This window comes from Artibeus jamaicensis, unplaced genomic scaffold (genome assembly GCF_021234435.1).
Source record: "Artibeus jamaicensis isolate MK-2021 breed Jamaican fruit bat unplaced genomic scaffold, CSHL_Jam_final contig_467, whole genome shotgun sequence".
In the NCBI taxonomy this organism is placed as follows: Eukaryota; Metazoa; Chordata; class Mammalia; order Chiroptera; family Phyllostomidae; genus Artibeus; species Artibeus jamaicensis.
Window position 1 is genome coordinate 2,487,079 of NW_026521845.1, and position 15,917 is coordinate 2,502,995.

Sequence of the window (15,917 nt, forward strand, 5' to 3'; positions counted from 1 at the left end):
ATCCAGAATAGGCACATCCGCAGACACAGAAAGTAGGCCAGTTCTTGTCAGGCACTGGGACCATGGCCTGGGAGGGGACCACTCCCGGGCACCCGGTCTCTTCTGGAGGCAATGGCAGCCTTCTGTGCCCAGACGGTGGGGGGAGCCGCACAGCTCTGTGCGTGCGCTGAAGACCACTGAGCTGCACACTTCAACAGAGTGAGTTTAAGCATGTGAATTCTAACTCCGTTTTTAAAAAAATCAAACAGTAACCAAAAGGTCTAGGGAAGCACAAAAATTCTGTTAATTTTGCCGAATAAAACTGGGTTTACAGCACCGCCCTATAGCTCGTTGTCTCTGCTTCGAAGGTGGTCTAGGTTAACCTTAGAGAATCTGTGACGTGGCTGAGCAGTGCCCCGCCCCCCAGGCCTGGGGCCCCTCCCGCAGACACTCAGAGAAGGAGGCCTGCACTCCAGCCTTTACACGGAGTGCGGCTGGGAGCGGGATCCAGCTCTCACCACTGTACGTTGGGAGCTGAGTGCTTTTAATGCGTGAACAACGTGGCACGGGGGCGTGTCAGACAACAGAGATTGTTTGCTTCTCTGTTTTTTCTAATTTAGGCACATTTTATGATGTGCATTTACAGTTTATCATTACACAGTTGTTTACATATTAAAAACTCCAGTTCGGCATGCCCATTCACTGTGAAGGGTTCGGTCAGTGGCAGGGAGTCTCGGAGCACAGCCCTGTGAGATGAGAGGCGGGGGACAGATCTGTGGGGCCGGGCACGTGTGCATCGGCGCTGGCTCGGAGTCCCCCGCCTGTGCCGAGGGAGGCCTGGGCAGGACTGGTGGAGCCGCAGGAGAGAACGGGGCTGACTGTTTTAAGCCGTGGTCCTGGCAAAGAGCTGATAGCCAGCAGGGACATTCTGGTGTCCCCATTTCTCGGTCTAGCGAGTCAACCGAGCACCTTTCCGTGGGCTGGTGACAACAGTCATCAAGACCCATGGGAGCCCTGGCCAGGTGGCTTAGTTGTAGTAGGAGCGTCATCCCACTGTATCAGTGGTGGGTTCGGTCCCCAGTTGAGGAATCAACGAGTAAATGCGTAAGTAAGTGAAACAACTACTCAATGTTTCTCTCTCTCTCTCTCTCTCTCAAAATCAATAAATAAATTGAAAAAACAACTTTTAACTCCTTTTAAAAGAGACCCTTGGGAAGGGCCAGCTTGACTCCCGAGTCCTGGCTCACTGTCCCCAGTTCTGAGCGGGCCATTTGGGTCCCCATGAGGGGACAAGATCGCTTCTGTAACCCCTGCCCCAAACAGAGACTGCTCAGGCCTCAGCCATAGCAACGCACCCTTGGCCCCACTGTGACCTTTCACGGGGTCTCTGTGTAGTCCCCCCAGGGCCGTTCTTTGCTCCCACAGTTCTTAGTAACCTTTCTGAGGTGGAGCGATGAGTCATCCTTGAAATCTTAAAGTGTATTGTAACCTCTTTGGAAGGGAAAATTACTAATATTCTTGGTTAACACTCGGTAGAACCTTGAGCTCCCAAATGCTTATGTATTTTTAAAGTTGAGTGTCTGGAATAATCATTTTGAATATTCATGGATATCTATGTTTATTTTTCTTAACTTTCTCTCAAATATGTACACACTGGAGGCGTTTGTTTTATTCTGAACTTAATAGTTTTCAAATAGAAGTTAAAAGGATGCCATTTTCCTAGCTCACAAAGATAGTTATTTCTAAGCCAACAAAGCCGATGGATTTAAGACTCTTCATCTTGCTCCTCATTCTTCCAGTGTTTAGTGAAAACCCATTTTAACTTAATTCCAGGAGGGAGGCGGCCTTCGGAGCTGGCCTTCCAGAGGATGGAGGGCAGGTGGATTTGGGATACAGAGAGTGCACTTGTGGGGAAGAGGGTGAGGAAGGGGACTTGAAGTCCCTGTCCTGCGGGCAGCTGTCTCCTTTTCTCTCCCCACTCACAGGAATCGTTTCCAAGGATCACATGAGTCCCTTGGCTTTAAATCAGCTCCAAAGCCAGCCTTGTTTGGGCGCCTTGGGGAAATGTTTGAGACCCTCCAGAAAGGCACAGTTTTCAAACTTCCTCTCGTCTCCTTTTGGGTGCCAACAGTTTATGCCTGGTCACGGGTGGGAGCGTAATTCAGTGATACCCACGCCTTTCTGGCTTATTTTTCTGGTATGTCTGGGTGCATTTTGTCTGAACTCCTACAGTGGCTCCATACTAATCATGAACTGCGGCCACATCAGCCTTCGACCTCGACCCCAGGCGTGGGGGCAGTCAGCATGCCCGGATCTGTCCTAGCGGACAGGATACGGGAGCACTGTGGCTTATAAAGCAGCGGACCCTGACCAGCCCATAGAGTAAAAGAATCTACATACTGGACATAAATGCAAAAGTCAGTCTTTTCGTGTGGCAGATACCAGAATTAACTGTGCTGGCTGCCACAGGATGGCTGCCTTTTAACCAGCTTTTGAAAGCTGTCATCCTCGACCTAAGAGTAAGACCCACAGTCATTACTGTCTCTTTTGATTTGATATATTCTTGACCGCCACGTGAATTTAAGGAAAGCAGTTTGTCAGCTGTAAGGGACTTCTTTTTTTTTTCTTTCAGTTAAACACAGTTACAAGTCTTAGGTTTCCTGGGATTGCCCTTAAGGAGAAGGCCACTGTCATTTACTGGGTGGATGCTATTTCCCACGCACAGTCTCCCCGCCCCCCAAAGGTTTTGTTTCCCACGCTGCCCACTGAACATTTTTGTGTGTCTCTTTTGCACCCCCGCCCGACGCCCCCAGGATGACGAGGATGACGCAGCCGGCACCGAGATGAGGGCCCTGCGGGGGCACTGTGGGCCGGTGTACAGCACGAGGTTCGTCGCGGACAGCTCAGGGTTGCTCTCCTGCTCCGAGGACATGTCCATTCGGTACTGGGACCTCGGGAGCTTCACCAACACTGTGTTGTACCAAGGACACGCCTACCCCGTGTGGGACGTGGACATCAGCCCGTACAGCCTGTACTTCGCCAGCGGGTCCCACGACCGCACCGCAAGGCTGTGGTCGTTCGATCGGACGTACCCGCTGAGAATATACGCAGGCCACCTGGCCGACGTGGACTGTGTCAAATTCCACCCCAATTCCAACTACCTGGCTACGGGCTCGACCGACAAGACCGTCCGGCTGTGGAGCGCCCAGCAGGGCAACTCGGTGCGGCTCTTCACGGGCCACCGCGGCCCCGTGCTGTCTCTCGCCTTTTCGCCCAACGGTAAGTACTTGGCGTCGGCCGGTGAGGACCAGCGGCTGAAGCTGTGGGACTTGGCCTCCGGGACCCTGTACAAAGAACTGAGAGGCCACACGGACAACATCACCAGCCTCACCTTCAGTCCGGACAGCAGTCTGATCGCCTCCGCGTCCATGGACAACTCGGTGCGCGTCTGGGACATCAGGAACACCTACTGCAGCGCGGCGGCCGACGGCTCCTCCGGCGAGCTCGTGGGCGTGTACACCGGGCAGATGAGCAACGTGCTGAGTGTGCAGTTCATGGCCTGCAACCTGCTTCTGGTGACTGGAATCACACAAGAAAATCAGGAACATTGATTTTTTTTTTTCTTTTTACCTTCGTTGTGACGGACTGGGCAGCGGTGGCGCCGAGGGCCTCCAGATTGCAAGTCTTACGATCGAATCACCGACTGACTGTGAGAGACCCCCCACCGCTCCCCCTTCCCCTGCACAGACATCCTGAGCACGCCGCCCTTCAGTCAGCCCCCCAGATGCCAGAGCACTGGGGGGAGGACGGATGGCGACTCGTGGACCTGAGATCGAGAACCGAGACGCTCTGGAGGTCGGGTGGCAGGCTCTTACAAAGATGCCGCTGTGTCCCAGCGCGAGCACCTCGTGTCCATCCCACTCCCCCCTCCGACACCGTGATGCTGCTGCCGCCGCTCGTGGCCCCAGGACCTCGTGGCCCCAGGACGGTCGCCGAGGGCTCTCAGGCGGAGCGGTGCCGCCGGACGGAAGGGGGTCCCCACTGGTGTAGGGGGGCGGGCACGAGGCAAGAAGGCCAGGATCACCCTGGAAAAAGGTCTTTCCCCTCCCGTAATGACAGAGAACAGGATTCTTTATTATTATTATAATTATAGTAATTATTATTATTATTGAGAAGAGGAACTAGCACTGGCAGAGGGTCTGCTCTGCCCCCATCTTTCAGGTCTGACTCCTGACACTGGCTGTGATACTTGGAATTTTTGAGGTTCAGGGAATTCGGAGAATTGCGTAGCACAGTGTATCGTGAGGAAGGGACAGTTCCTGGGGGACAGTTTCTGTCCCCCACCGATGTGTTTCTAGCAGCGGGTGGGCGGACCGATGGAGAACATCTTGGGCTCTTGCAGGGACGGTGGGAACGAGAGATTCTCTTCACGGCTGCGCTTCTATGAACGGCTCCCCCTGAAAGGCCAGACTGCCGTCAAGAAATGAAAATAATTTGAGGCTATAAGTCGAAAGATAGACCAAGAACATGTTGAATTTCCAAATGAGCGAGTACTCCGAGGTGTGCCTCTCTCGGTCCTTTTCTCCCGGAACCCATCTGCTCCCACCTCCTGCAACAGCAGTGTAACCAGCCCCTTGTGAAAAAGTTACAAGGACGAATGAACGCATATAAAACTTGGAGGACAAAGCAAGCTCCAGTTTCTGGGGAAAGGATTAAATATTTCTGTTTTCTGAAAAGAGTTATTTTGTATTTTGTTTTCTATTAAAATATATTTAGTTTCCAAACAAAAGCGTCGGCATCTCATTTCAGCCGTGAGGAGAGAGATTGTGTGGCCTGTGGCACAGCTCCCCTTCCGGGTGACAGCGGTTCCATAGGTCGGACCAGCCCCAGAGGACGCACGTCTCTGCCTGCCGCCGTGGTCTGTCCAGCCGACTTTGAACCCTGACGCCCTCGGTGTTCACGGGGACTGTCAGTAGCATTTAACACCATTTCTGCATCCAGGATTGCCAGTTGCCGACTGGGGACAACGTCTGTTTTGCCATCTAGAGTTATTTTGTAGGATTCTACTTCCAGTTTCCTTTGAAAATCAAATTATGAAATTGCTAAGGGGCATAAGACCTGTGTTATTTAATTCAGATTATTTATAGAATGATTTCAAATAATGGACTCATTCAAAGATTTAAATGATGCCAGAATTTTTAAAATGTACTTAAATAGGTAATATTCTGCAAGGACACCAGAATTATCAGGAAATTAAACAGGAAGACTCTAGAATTTTGTGCCAAAAAACTTTTTTACTTGAGCCTAAGGTGCTAAATAATAGGAAATGTTCCCTGTAGATACGAATATGTATTTAAAACATTGTAAGAAGGATCCTTTGGCGACTTCGCCAGACAGCATTGCCTTCCCCATGGTCTGTGGGAAAAGCCTAGAATTCAAGTGCATTCTTAGCTATAGTAAGTGGGTACTTAGATTGTATGGTGTTTTGCTAGAAATAATGAAATTTATAAATTGGACGGAATCATTCTCAGAAGTGGAAAGATCACCGATTTGGGAGGTTTTGTGTTTGTCTTTTAACACAGGACTTCTTTGATTAAACACAAATGTATTAGGTTGGTCAGTCTTCACATTATCGATCATGTATATACTTTGTGATTTCAGCTGAAGCGCTTAATCTGTGTGTTTGGCCTTTTTTTTTCCCTTCTGTTGCAAACTCATTTTAAGGTGGGGTCATGGAACTTTATAGAATGCCTGTCACGACTTCCCCAGTGTCTTAGGAGATATTGTAAGGGGCATGCGTGTGCAGGGGTGTCCACGGGATGCCCAGCCCCGTGGGCACCCCCTCAGGTTGCTCTCTCTCGCGCTTTTATCTTCAGAGCATTCCTGTAATGTGGACAGGACTGGTGATGTTACCGTTTTGTATTTGAAATACCTAAAGCTGAGAAAACCTATATTATTTATTTTTGGAATAAAGAAACTCTAGAGTATTCAGTTATTTTGAACCACAGTGATAAATCTCAATGTGTGTATGGTGGGGGGGGTGGGGGCGGGGCAACAGCTGAAATTTCTTAGACTGTCAGGCTCAGAAAATCTGACTGTAATTTTAATTTAGAAGTAGACTGGTCAAAAGAAAGAAAGAAAATTAGGAGAAAGGAAAGTAATGAAGACAGACAAAACAGGAAATCATTTAAAGTTTTAAAATTCAAAGTCCAGCTTCTAAGGATACGAATACTAGCTTTTCATTGGTTCTATTTGTGTATGAAGAATGTCTTGGTTGTATAAAAATATTTGAGTGTGTAGGCTTCTCGTTCTGCTGCTGCCCAGACTGGTATTTAAGTATATGGATTAAAAACTTAGTCTGTACTTCAACTTGGCTTTCAGTTGCATGTTTTAGAAAAGTGTCTGTTGAATCTATGCTCAGCCCACACCAAAAATTCATATTATCGACACTCCACAGCAGCCAGATGACTCTGGAACTGCCCGGTGGTAAGCAAAATCTTCGTTATAGAATTTAAGGAGTCCCGATGTTCCTTGTCACTTGCTCTATTAAAGGACCACTTTGATACTTCCTGTGATTGTCCGAAATGCCTAAAAAGAAGTATCTTTATACTGACTACACGTCATGCCCTCAGACATTGTGTTAGTGGGTGGAAATACAGGGGTAAGCAAAACCGATAACAGTCCATGGATTGAGCTTATCATTTAGAGATGGAGCAGATATTAATCAAATAATACCATGAATATATAATTCCCAACACCAGTGAGTGTGCTTGCTATACTGGAAGCTATGGAAGAATATATCGAGGGATCTGATTCAGGTTAAGCATTCAAAGAAGGCCTCCCTGAAGACGTAACGATTGAGCTGAGCCGTGGGCGTGAACAGGCGGTAACCAGGCAGAGCTCAGAAGGAATAGCCCCAACCCCCAGTGGGAAGACCCTGTACACTCAGAGAAGTCCAGTGGGGCTAAGCAGTGTGGCCTGGAACAGGACAGCACAACAGGGGTGTGGGTAGTGGGCAGGGCTCGGGGCACTGTCCAGAGCCAAAGTCTTACCCCAGGAAGGATGGGAGCCGTTGCAAGGGGCAGGGTAGGGAGGTTGTGCAGCCTGATTCCCGCCTCGATGTCACTGGCAACAGGAGGACACTGAGCCCACGCTGAGAACCGGAACTCCACTTCAACAGCGGGATAACTCAGGTACCTAGCCCAGTCTGTGCCGAGCTCAGCACCCGGTTTCGCTGATGGTGGAAGCCCGCAGCCATGTGCCCGGTAGACCAGCCCCCAAGGCCGTGACCTGAACGTGGCCTCCAGCTGATGTGTGAGGACCTGAGTCCCGCCAGCAACCCACGGATGAGCCTGGGCGCAGCTGCCCCAGCCAGGCCTTCAGGGGCAACTGCAGCCTCAGTGGCGGCCCCTGCTGGACCTTGAGACACAGGCGCCAGCAAAGGCCACCCAATTTCCAACTTACACAAACGGAGACATTAAATGTTGCTTCAACCATTAAAGTTTGGAGTTATTCCTCGTGCAGCAATAGAAAATTAGCCCTTCTGCACCCTTCGTAGCTTATTCTTTTAGCTTCCACCTTACAGAATGTGAAATAACTGCTGATTTTTTAAAATCACTGGCAGCTGTAAGGAATCAACGAAGGGTGCGTGAGTGAGAATGAGGGGACCAGGAGACTGGTTAGGCCACTTCAGGCGTCCAGGGGAGAGATGCAGGTGACTTGGGCTGGGCTGGCCTGGCCATGGTGGCAGTGGAGAGAAGTGGGCAAGCCTGTGACTGTTTCAGAGGTGGATGGGGCCGGACATCATCCTGGACTGGGTGGGGAGGAAGGGATTCACGGCCACCTACATGTTTCCGCATGAACAGCTCGGTGGGCAGGCTGCCCTTTGTGGTGATGAAACTACAACAGGAAGGAGATTTTGGGTAGAAGGTCAAGACTGGAGGGTGGGACCTCTTAGCTGGGAGGTGCTTTATGAGAACCAGGTGGGATGGGCATTCGGAGAGGCACTCCCGCAGCTCAGCAGAGGGGCCTGGGCTGACTTGCTGCTTTGGGAGCTGTGTTCATGAGGGGGCCTCATGCCACTCGAGACAGAAGTCTGACTCCCAGTGGTTTTCAAAATGAGGCCATTGGTTCACGTAACAAAGCAGAGGTCAAGCAGGTTTCATGTGCGACTCTGAGGGCACCTCGGCGCTACGCTTCCACTCTGCTCCGTTACGTGGTTGAGTTTGTCACAGGCAGGCTTTGCTCGTGACTGTGTGGGACTGCCGACAGCAGTGAGGGCCGGGCTCCCCTCAGTGCGTCTCGTAGGAATGTGAGCTCACTTTCTATCCCTCACTCTTAAGAGCAAGAGAGGGAAATCTAGACACTCCATCAAACCTCTCCAGTTTGGATTAGGCCTGGTAATCACCACATGACCTGACAAGGGCAAGCAAGAGTCAATGGCAGGGAGTTGGCATTCGAAGCCTTGCAGATGGGTGGGATTACGGAGGATAAGAACCTAGAGTGGGAGGAGATGTGACTTGAAGACTACACCGTGGGGTGCTCTAGCATTGACAGGCCAGAGAGGAGGAGCAGCCAGACGACAGGAAAAAGTGAGGGGGCACTGTCCCCAGAGCCGAGAGGATGAAGTACGTCAGGACAGGAGTGGTCAGCTGTGCTGATGGACCGAGGATTCAGGTGAGGAAAGGACTAAAGAATGTCCTTAGGTTTAGTGGGGAGGCGGCCAACAAGCTGATTAGCAGGAGCGCTGACCCCTGAGTAATGGAAAATGCACGGAATGGGCTGAAAAGTGGAGAAGTTAATAAACCTGGACACTTCATTTGTAGTAGGTGACACAAGAATGGAGGAAGGACAGACTTTTTACTACAGTGCTAGGACAACTGGCTATCCAGGAGAAAAAAGTGAAATTGGGACCCTGCTTCCCTGGGCACAAAAGTCAATTTCAGGTCAATTAAAGTCCTGGGTGTGAAAAGCAGACATATAAGCCATTTACGAGAATACCCTCCTGACCTTTGGACTGGAAAACATTTCTAAAGAAACAAAAAGCCCACCCTGGCTGGTGTGGCTCAGTGGACTGAGCATGGGCCTGAGAACCAAAGAGTTACCAGTTTGATTCCCAGCCAGGGCACATGCTGGGTTGGGGGCCAGGTCCCCAGCAGGAGGCGCATGAGAGGCAACCACACACTGATGTTTCCCTTTCTCCTTTCCCTCTCTTTCTCCTTTCCCTCTCTCTCTAAAAATAAATAAATAAACCCTTTTTTAAAAAAAAGAAAAAGCCCTAACCCAAAAGGGAGATTAAATTCAAAAACATCCATCCCCCAGAAGCAGCACAAAGAGAAGTCCTGGGCAGCCCACAGATGTGAGAAGGCAGAGGGAGCACCTGAGCCACAGAAACGTCTAGAGCAGCGCTGTGTGTGGGAATCGGCTGCGCGGTGCAGTGCTCACTGTCCTGTCCTGTCCCGTGGATGACAGAACACGCTGGGAGTGCTAACAGCTTCCTTGGCCCCCTGCTGTCCGGTGAGGCAGCTGCCAGCCACGTGGAGCTTCTGAGCATTCGAAATACGGATAATGTAACGGAGGAACTGAGTTCTTTTAATTGTGTTCATTTCAACTTACCCACATGAGACTAGTGTCTTAACAGTCTCCAGAATTCTAAAATGCATGAACTACAAATGAGCGAGTCCATAGGGGGGAAAGGCAAAAGTATCAAAGGGAAACGTTTCACAAAAATCCAACTGGCCAACAAACAGATTAAAAAGTACTTAAACCGGTACTACTGGGGGAAACACAGGTTTCAAACAACGAGGTACCATCACGCACCCAGCAGACCGACCCCAGTGCAGGGCCCTGCCAAAGCCAAGCCTTTGGTGCATCGAGACCCTCCTGTGAGGGTGACAGTGCACCTTGTGACCTGTGCCGAGAAGCAGTGTGGTGTCACACGGCAGAGTGGGACAAAGGCCTGCTCGGTCGTTACCAGCAGTCCCACCACGGGCCCAGAAATGCACACTTACATTCACCAGGGTCACGTGTGCAAATGTCCACGACAACACGGTCCCAACGCTGCGGCCACACTAAACCACGTGACAGGTAGAACCTCATTGCATAGTCATATCCTGACACAAGAAGAATGGACAGATGAGAGTTACAGGCAACGGCATGGATGGAGCTGCAGTGTGTTTTGCTTTGCTGAGAATTTTTATAAGAGTTTATTTGAGCCAAACGGACAACACAGGCCAGGGGAGCAAAATCTCAGGTGCTCCCCAGAATAATATGCAGCATCTTTTTATGCGGTTGAAATTAAGGAGGGACCTTCGGTGTAGGTGAAGAGAAACACAAAGTATTCCTGCAGAAGGATGCCATTTAGAATTCAAATCAAACAAAACCAACTATGTCTTTCAGTGTGTGTCCAAAAGCAACAAAACCACACCAGGGAGCGGGGCTCCTGACCCACCCAGAGGGATGCTGGGGTGTTATCCGTTTGAACTTGAGCACCGTCGGTTAAGTCACACAAAGAAGTTTTATATCATTGTGTTTAAAATGTTTCTAAAAGTAAAATGTTGATGAGGAAGTGGGAAGATATCTTGACACACTTGCAAGGGGGCAGAGACTGAGACATGTGGAATCAAGAAAGGCTTGTTTCCTTTGCTGTCTGTTTTGTTTTTGTTTCAGTGGCAGTTCGAAGGCAGGGCCTTTCCCACTTTTAGACCCAACTGACAGTATAAAGATTTTATTTATTTTTTGACAGGGGGGAAGGGAGAAAGAGAGGGAAAGAAACATGAATGTGTGGTTGCCTCTCACACACCCCCTTCTGGGGACCAGGCCCACAACCCGGGCATGTGCCCTGACTGGGAATCAAACCATCAACCCTTTGCTTCTCAGGCCAGTGCTCAATCCACTGAACCACATCAGCCAGGGTTAGACTTAGATACTTTTTATAACATAAGTGAAGTTGGTTATATCGGTGTTTCCAAAAGATCTCTACATTGAGTCCAGGTTTTTGAGTCAGTACTGTTTTCTCCTCTGTGCCCTCAAATACACATTTGATGAAGCATTTTAAAATGATCTCCAGTGTGGGCATGCGAGCTAAAGGATCGCGGTTCAGTTCCCAGTCAGGGCACATGCCTGGGTTGCAGGCCAGTTCCCAGCAGGGGACCCACAAGAGGCAACCATACATTGATATTTCTCTCCCTGTCTCCTTCCCTTCCCCTCTAAAGATAAATAAATAAAATCTTTAAAAAAATAAAATCTCCAGGTTTTCCTCCCAAGTCACAGACATCCATTCGGCTAGGTTGGTGTTGGCACCTTCTTTATCTTAGGTGTCAACAGGAGGCTTTCAGAAAACAGCCAGGCTTCTCATTTCTTCCGTAAGTTGCCCTTAAATATTTTGACGGCCAAAGCAGTGAGTGGCTGCCGTGTTGGAACTGGGCGCCTGGAGCAACAGCTCACGTCCCCTGTCAACTGGCACCTGGCCAAGAGCAGGTGAAGGTGCCATTCAGTTGTAAGTCCTGTCCTCTCCTGACTCCAGAAATATATTTTTAACAAGTGATCATTATGTTTGAGACTCGAGAGGGTGGTGCGTGGAAGAAAACATTGCCACGTGCGATGTCCTGTGATGGACAGTTTCTCATGTCGGTTGTCAGTCACAACGCACTGGTTAGTCTCGTGGGCACTGATGAGGCCATCGCAGGCCGACTGGACGCTGCTGGGAGGAGTCCGGAGCAGGATGGGTAGAGACAAAGGCCATTGTGCGTGGACAGGACAAGGTGAGGGCCTGGGGTCGGAAGTCCTGGGGGCTGGCCCTTTCTCAAGGCTCACAGGCGGGAGGAAGGAAAGGCGAGGCGGGAGGAAGGTGGTAAGTCAAAGACAAGCTTATGAACCAGTATGATTTATTTCGGCTTACTCGGATTACTGTTTCTGCATTGGACTTTGTTCGCAACACAGCTTTGACAGCAGATATGCCAGCTGGAGCAAGCTGCTCACCCTCTCTGGGGGCGGGGAGTGGGGCAGAGGGTGTCTGGAACACCAGGCGTTTTTCCGAAAGGGCCCGCCCACGGACCTACTCACACACTCACTTTCTCCCCGACTCACTCACTGTCACCTCCAGCTCTGGGGCAGCGGCTCAGAAAGCACCAGGGACAGGCAGAGAGGGACCGGACTGACTGGCTTCAGGGGGGACTGGAGGGCTGGGGCTCAAGGCAGTTCACTCGGGAGATGGAAGTGCTTGCAGATGCCACTGTTCCCTTGTCGAGTCCTCTCCCCATCCAGCCAGCAGGCACAGGCCAGTGGCAAATGTAAATGCTCCATCAATCTGGCTGACACCGTTCACCCCACCCCAATGATTCCCTGAGCCCCTACCTCACCCAGGGGCCGCAGGAGCCCTCCTCAGCCTCTGTTCCTCACCAGCAGCTGGCCTTCCAAAAATTTCTCAAACGTTGTGTCTGGCCCTGGCATGCCCCAGACCTCTTGCCAAAGCAGCACCAGGCCCGGCCATGTGGCAGCCGCTCCCTGGCACCTCCAAACTCAACACAAGCGGCCACCCACTGCAGATCACTTTGTAGCTCCTGCCAGTGGCCCTGGGTCAGGGACAGGCCGAAACTGACCTTGTCCTGCACCGGAGCCCCTCCCAAGGGGTCCCAGAAACAACACACCTGGCGACTGCTTCAGACAACACCAGAGCACCACCCTACCAGTCACACAAATGACACCCCTTAAGAACCAATTTCGCAGGCGCCCTAGCCCCGCTGAAGTGAGTCCTGCTTCATGGGGTCGTTTTACTCTGTGTCTTATTCATTCCCGTTCTGTGTCAGTTTTCTTAAGTAGTTGTGGGCTCTTTAAGTAGTAGATTCAGATTGTTTTTTTTCTCGAAATGTTTTCTTGGGTTATAGGTTGACATATTAGTTCTGGTCTATTGTTTTGATCTGCCTCTCCAATTATGGTAACTCTGGACCTTCTTCACTCATCTTCTGTTTCAGCCACTTACATTCTGGCCTTTTTTCTTTCTTTTTCTCATTTTTATTCTTTTAGTTGTTTTCCTGGCTCTTTTCAATGTTGCTTATTACATTTTTTATTTGAAACTATTTTTCCTTGGGTACTTCATCATTTAGTATTCAATTTTGAGATGATTTTTCTTCCAATTCTTTTTTGAGTCCAAGCAATTCATTTCCCTTCTCACTATTTTTTAAGAAATCTGAGGACTTCCGGCCAAGATGGAGGTGTAGGTGGAAACACTGTGCCTCCTCGCACAACCAAGCTTAAAGACAACAAAGTTTTAGTAACAAAAACTCAGCCAAAACAGACAGAAAATTGAACTGTACAGAAGTCTGACAACAATGAACCATTCAACCAGACCGGTAAGAGGGGCGGAGTCAGTGGTTGGCTGAGACGGTCCCATAGGACAAAGTGGCCAGACTGACCCAGGCGAGTAGGCAGCGGTTGACAGATCCCAGGCGTGGGGTGGCAACGGTCACACATTCGCTCACAGATATACCAGGCAAAGGAGTGAGCAGTGAGACAGACAGTGCAAACCAGGGCCCCAGCAACAGGAATTAGAGACTGAAAGCACCAATTGGAAAAACTTTCGGGGTCCAGGTGCCGGGAGAGGTTCCCAGGCTCACAGAGAGTTTGTTGGAGAAACCCACAGGGTCCTGGAGGGTGTACAGGCCCACACATCCAGGATCTGGCACCAGAAGGGCCCAATTTGCTTGCAGGAAGCAGCAGAAGGGACCAAAATCCAAGAGAGAGAGCTTGGGACAAGAGCCATTGCCCCTCTCTGACCCTGTCCCCACATACAGCATAATAACCCAGCAACTTGGGTTGCCCCGCCCTGGTGAACATCTAAGACTCCACCCCTCATACACAACAGGCACGAACAGACCAAAACATTATGGCTCAAGAAGAACAGCTCAAAGCCCCAGAGCCAGTACTTCTAAGTGACCAAGAGATAGCCAACCTATCAGATGCACAATTCAAAACACTGGTGATCAGGATGCTCACAGAACTGGTTGATTTTAGTCACAAATTAGAGGAACAAATGAAGGCTAAACTAAGTGAAATGAAGGAAAATGCACAGGAAACCAATAGTGATGGGAAGGAAACTGGGACTCAAATCAAGGGAGTGGACCAGAAGGAAGAAAGAAACAAACGAAAAAGAATGAAGAAACAAGAATTCGAAATAACAAGGAGAGGCTTAGGAACCTGCAGGACATCTTTAAACGCTCCAACATCCGAATTATAGGGGTACCAGAAGGGGAAGAGGAACAGCCACGAGTGGAAAACTTATTTGAACAAATAATAAAGGAGAACTTCCCCAATCTGGCAAAGGCAATAGACTTCCAGGAAATCCAGGAAGCTCAGAGAGTCCCAAAGAAGTTTGACCCAAGAAGGGACATACTAAGGCACATCATCATTATATTAGCCAAGATTAAAATCAAAGAGAGAATCCTAGAAGCAGCAAGAGATAAGGGGACAGTCACCTACAAAGGAGTTCCCATCAGACTGTCAGCTGATTTCTCAAAAGACACCTTACAGGCAAGAAGGGGCTGGAAAGAAGTATTCCAAGTCATGAAATCCAAAGACCTACAACCAAGATTGCTGTATCCAGCAAAGCTTTCATTTAGAATAGAAGGACAGATGAAGTGTTTCTCAGATAAGATCAAGTTCAAGGAGTTCATCATCACCAAGCCCTTATTATATGAAATGTCAAAGGGACTTATCTAAGAAAAAGAAGATAAAAAAGATGAACAGTGAAAGGACAGCAAACTCCCAGTTATTAACAACCACACCTAAAACAAAAGCAAACTAAGAGGACAGCTAAAACAGGAGTGAACCATAGAAATGGAGATCACAGGGAGGGTTAGCAACAGGGGAGGAGAAGGCACAAAGAATAAGTAGCACAGATGGTAGGTAGAAAATAGATGGGGGGAGGGCAAGAATAGTATGGGAAATATAGAATCTAAAGAACTTGAGACACGTGGTCATAAACTAAAGGGGGGTTGGTGGGGGAGGGGGTGTGCAGGGTGGAGGGGAATGAAGGGGGAAAATGGGACAACTATAATAGCATAATTAATAAAAATTTTAAAAAGGAAAAAAGAAATCTATTTGGTTCTTAGCTTATTAATTTCTGATTCAATGTGTTTTGCATATCCCAACTGCTTGTTAGGAGATATTCAATTTAATTTTGTGCATAGCATTACAATTTCTTTGTACTTGTGTTCATTTTGAGGGAAGACGGTTTTATCGGCTGAAATGTTTTGATTTTCCCTTTCTACTTCCTATTTATCATAGCTTCTCAGGTTGATGAAAGCTCTCTGGGAAGACTGCTAGAGATTGGGGATTAGGTTTTAAGATTGCTAGTCCAAGAGCGCCCTCTTTTGTCAGAGTAGTGAAGTGCAATTTATTTCATGGATTTTTTTTGCACTAGAAAGGGAGGATTGTGTGATGTTTGATTTTGGTTCTTGCAGGATTCTGAATTCCTTTTTTCCCCCTTTTCTCTGTACCACCCAAATCTCAAAAAAAAAAAAAACCTTATTCTTCCTTCTTACAGACTTTTTCCATCTTCTCCTTTTTTTGGTGGTGGGAGGGGAGTTACCTTGAGTCCTGTTCATTTTTAAGCTATTTCCCTGCAGTCAGTATTTTGATCCACTAGAACGCTTTCTTTTTTAAAAAAGCAAACTATATCTTCATTGAATTTCTTCTCCCTCTTGTGATTTCAGGTGAATTTTAGAAACCCTCTCCCTTTTATTACCACTTTGATTTTTTTTTTACGGTTTTTCTGGAGTCCTTCCCCAGTTCTGTTCAAATCCGCACAGCAGAAGCTAGAAAGAATGCCCTGGTAGAAAGTGGCATTTGTCTTCCTATTTCCTGGTCACTTGAGGTTTGTAACTGTGGTGCAGGTGGGGTTTTATTTGTCCTTTCTGTTACTTTATATATATTTTTGGAGC

At 48.8% G+C, this 15,917-nt stretch overlaps 1 protein-coding gene across 3 annotated transcripts in view; it reads left to right on the plus strand.

The window, feature by feature from the left end:
• TAF5L (TATA-box binding protein associated factor 5 like) overlaps positions 1-6,348 on the plus strand; it is a 31,703-nt gene extending 25,355 nt beyond the window's left edge. For all 3 annotated transcript variants that reach the window (XM_037144116.2, XM_037144117.2, XM_037144115.2), the window contains exon 5: positions 2,793-6,348. In XM_037144116.2, coding sequence (XP_037000011.2) covers positions 2,793-3,590 — 798 coding nt within the window. In that variant the 3' untranslated portion in view covers positions 3,591-6,348. The remainder of the gene's footprint in view (positions 1-2,792) is intronic.
• The last annotated feature ends 9,569 nt before the right edge of the window (positions 6,349-15,917 follow it).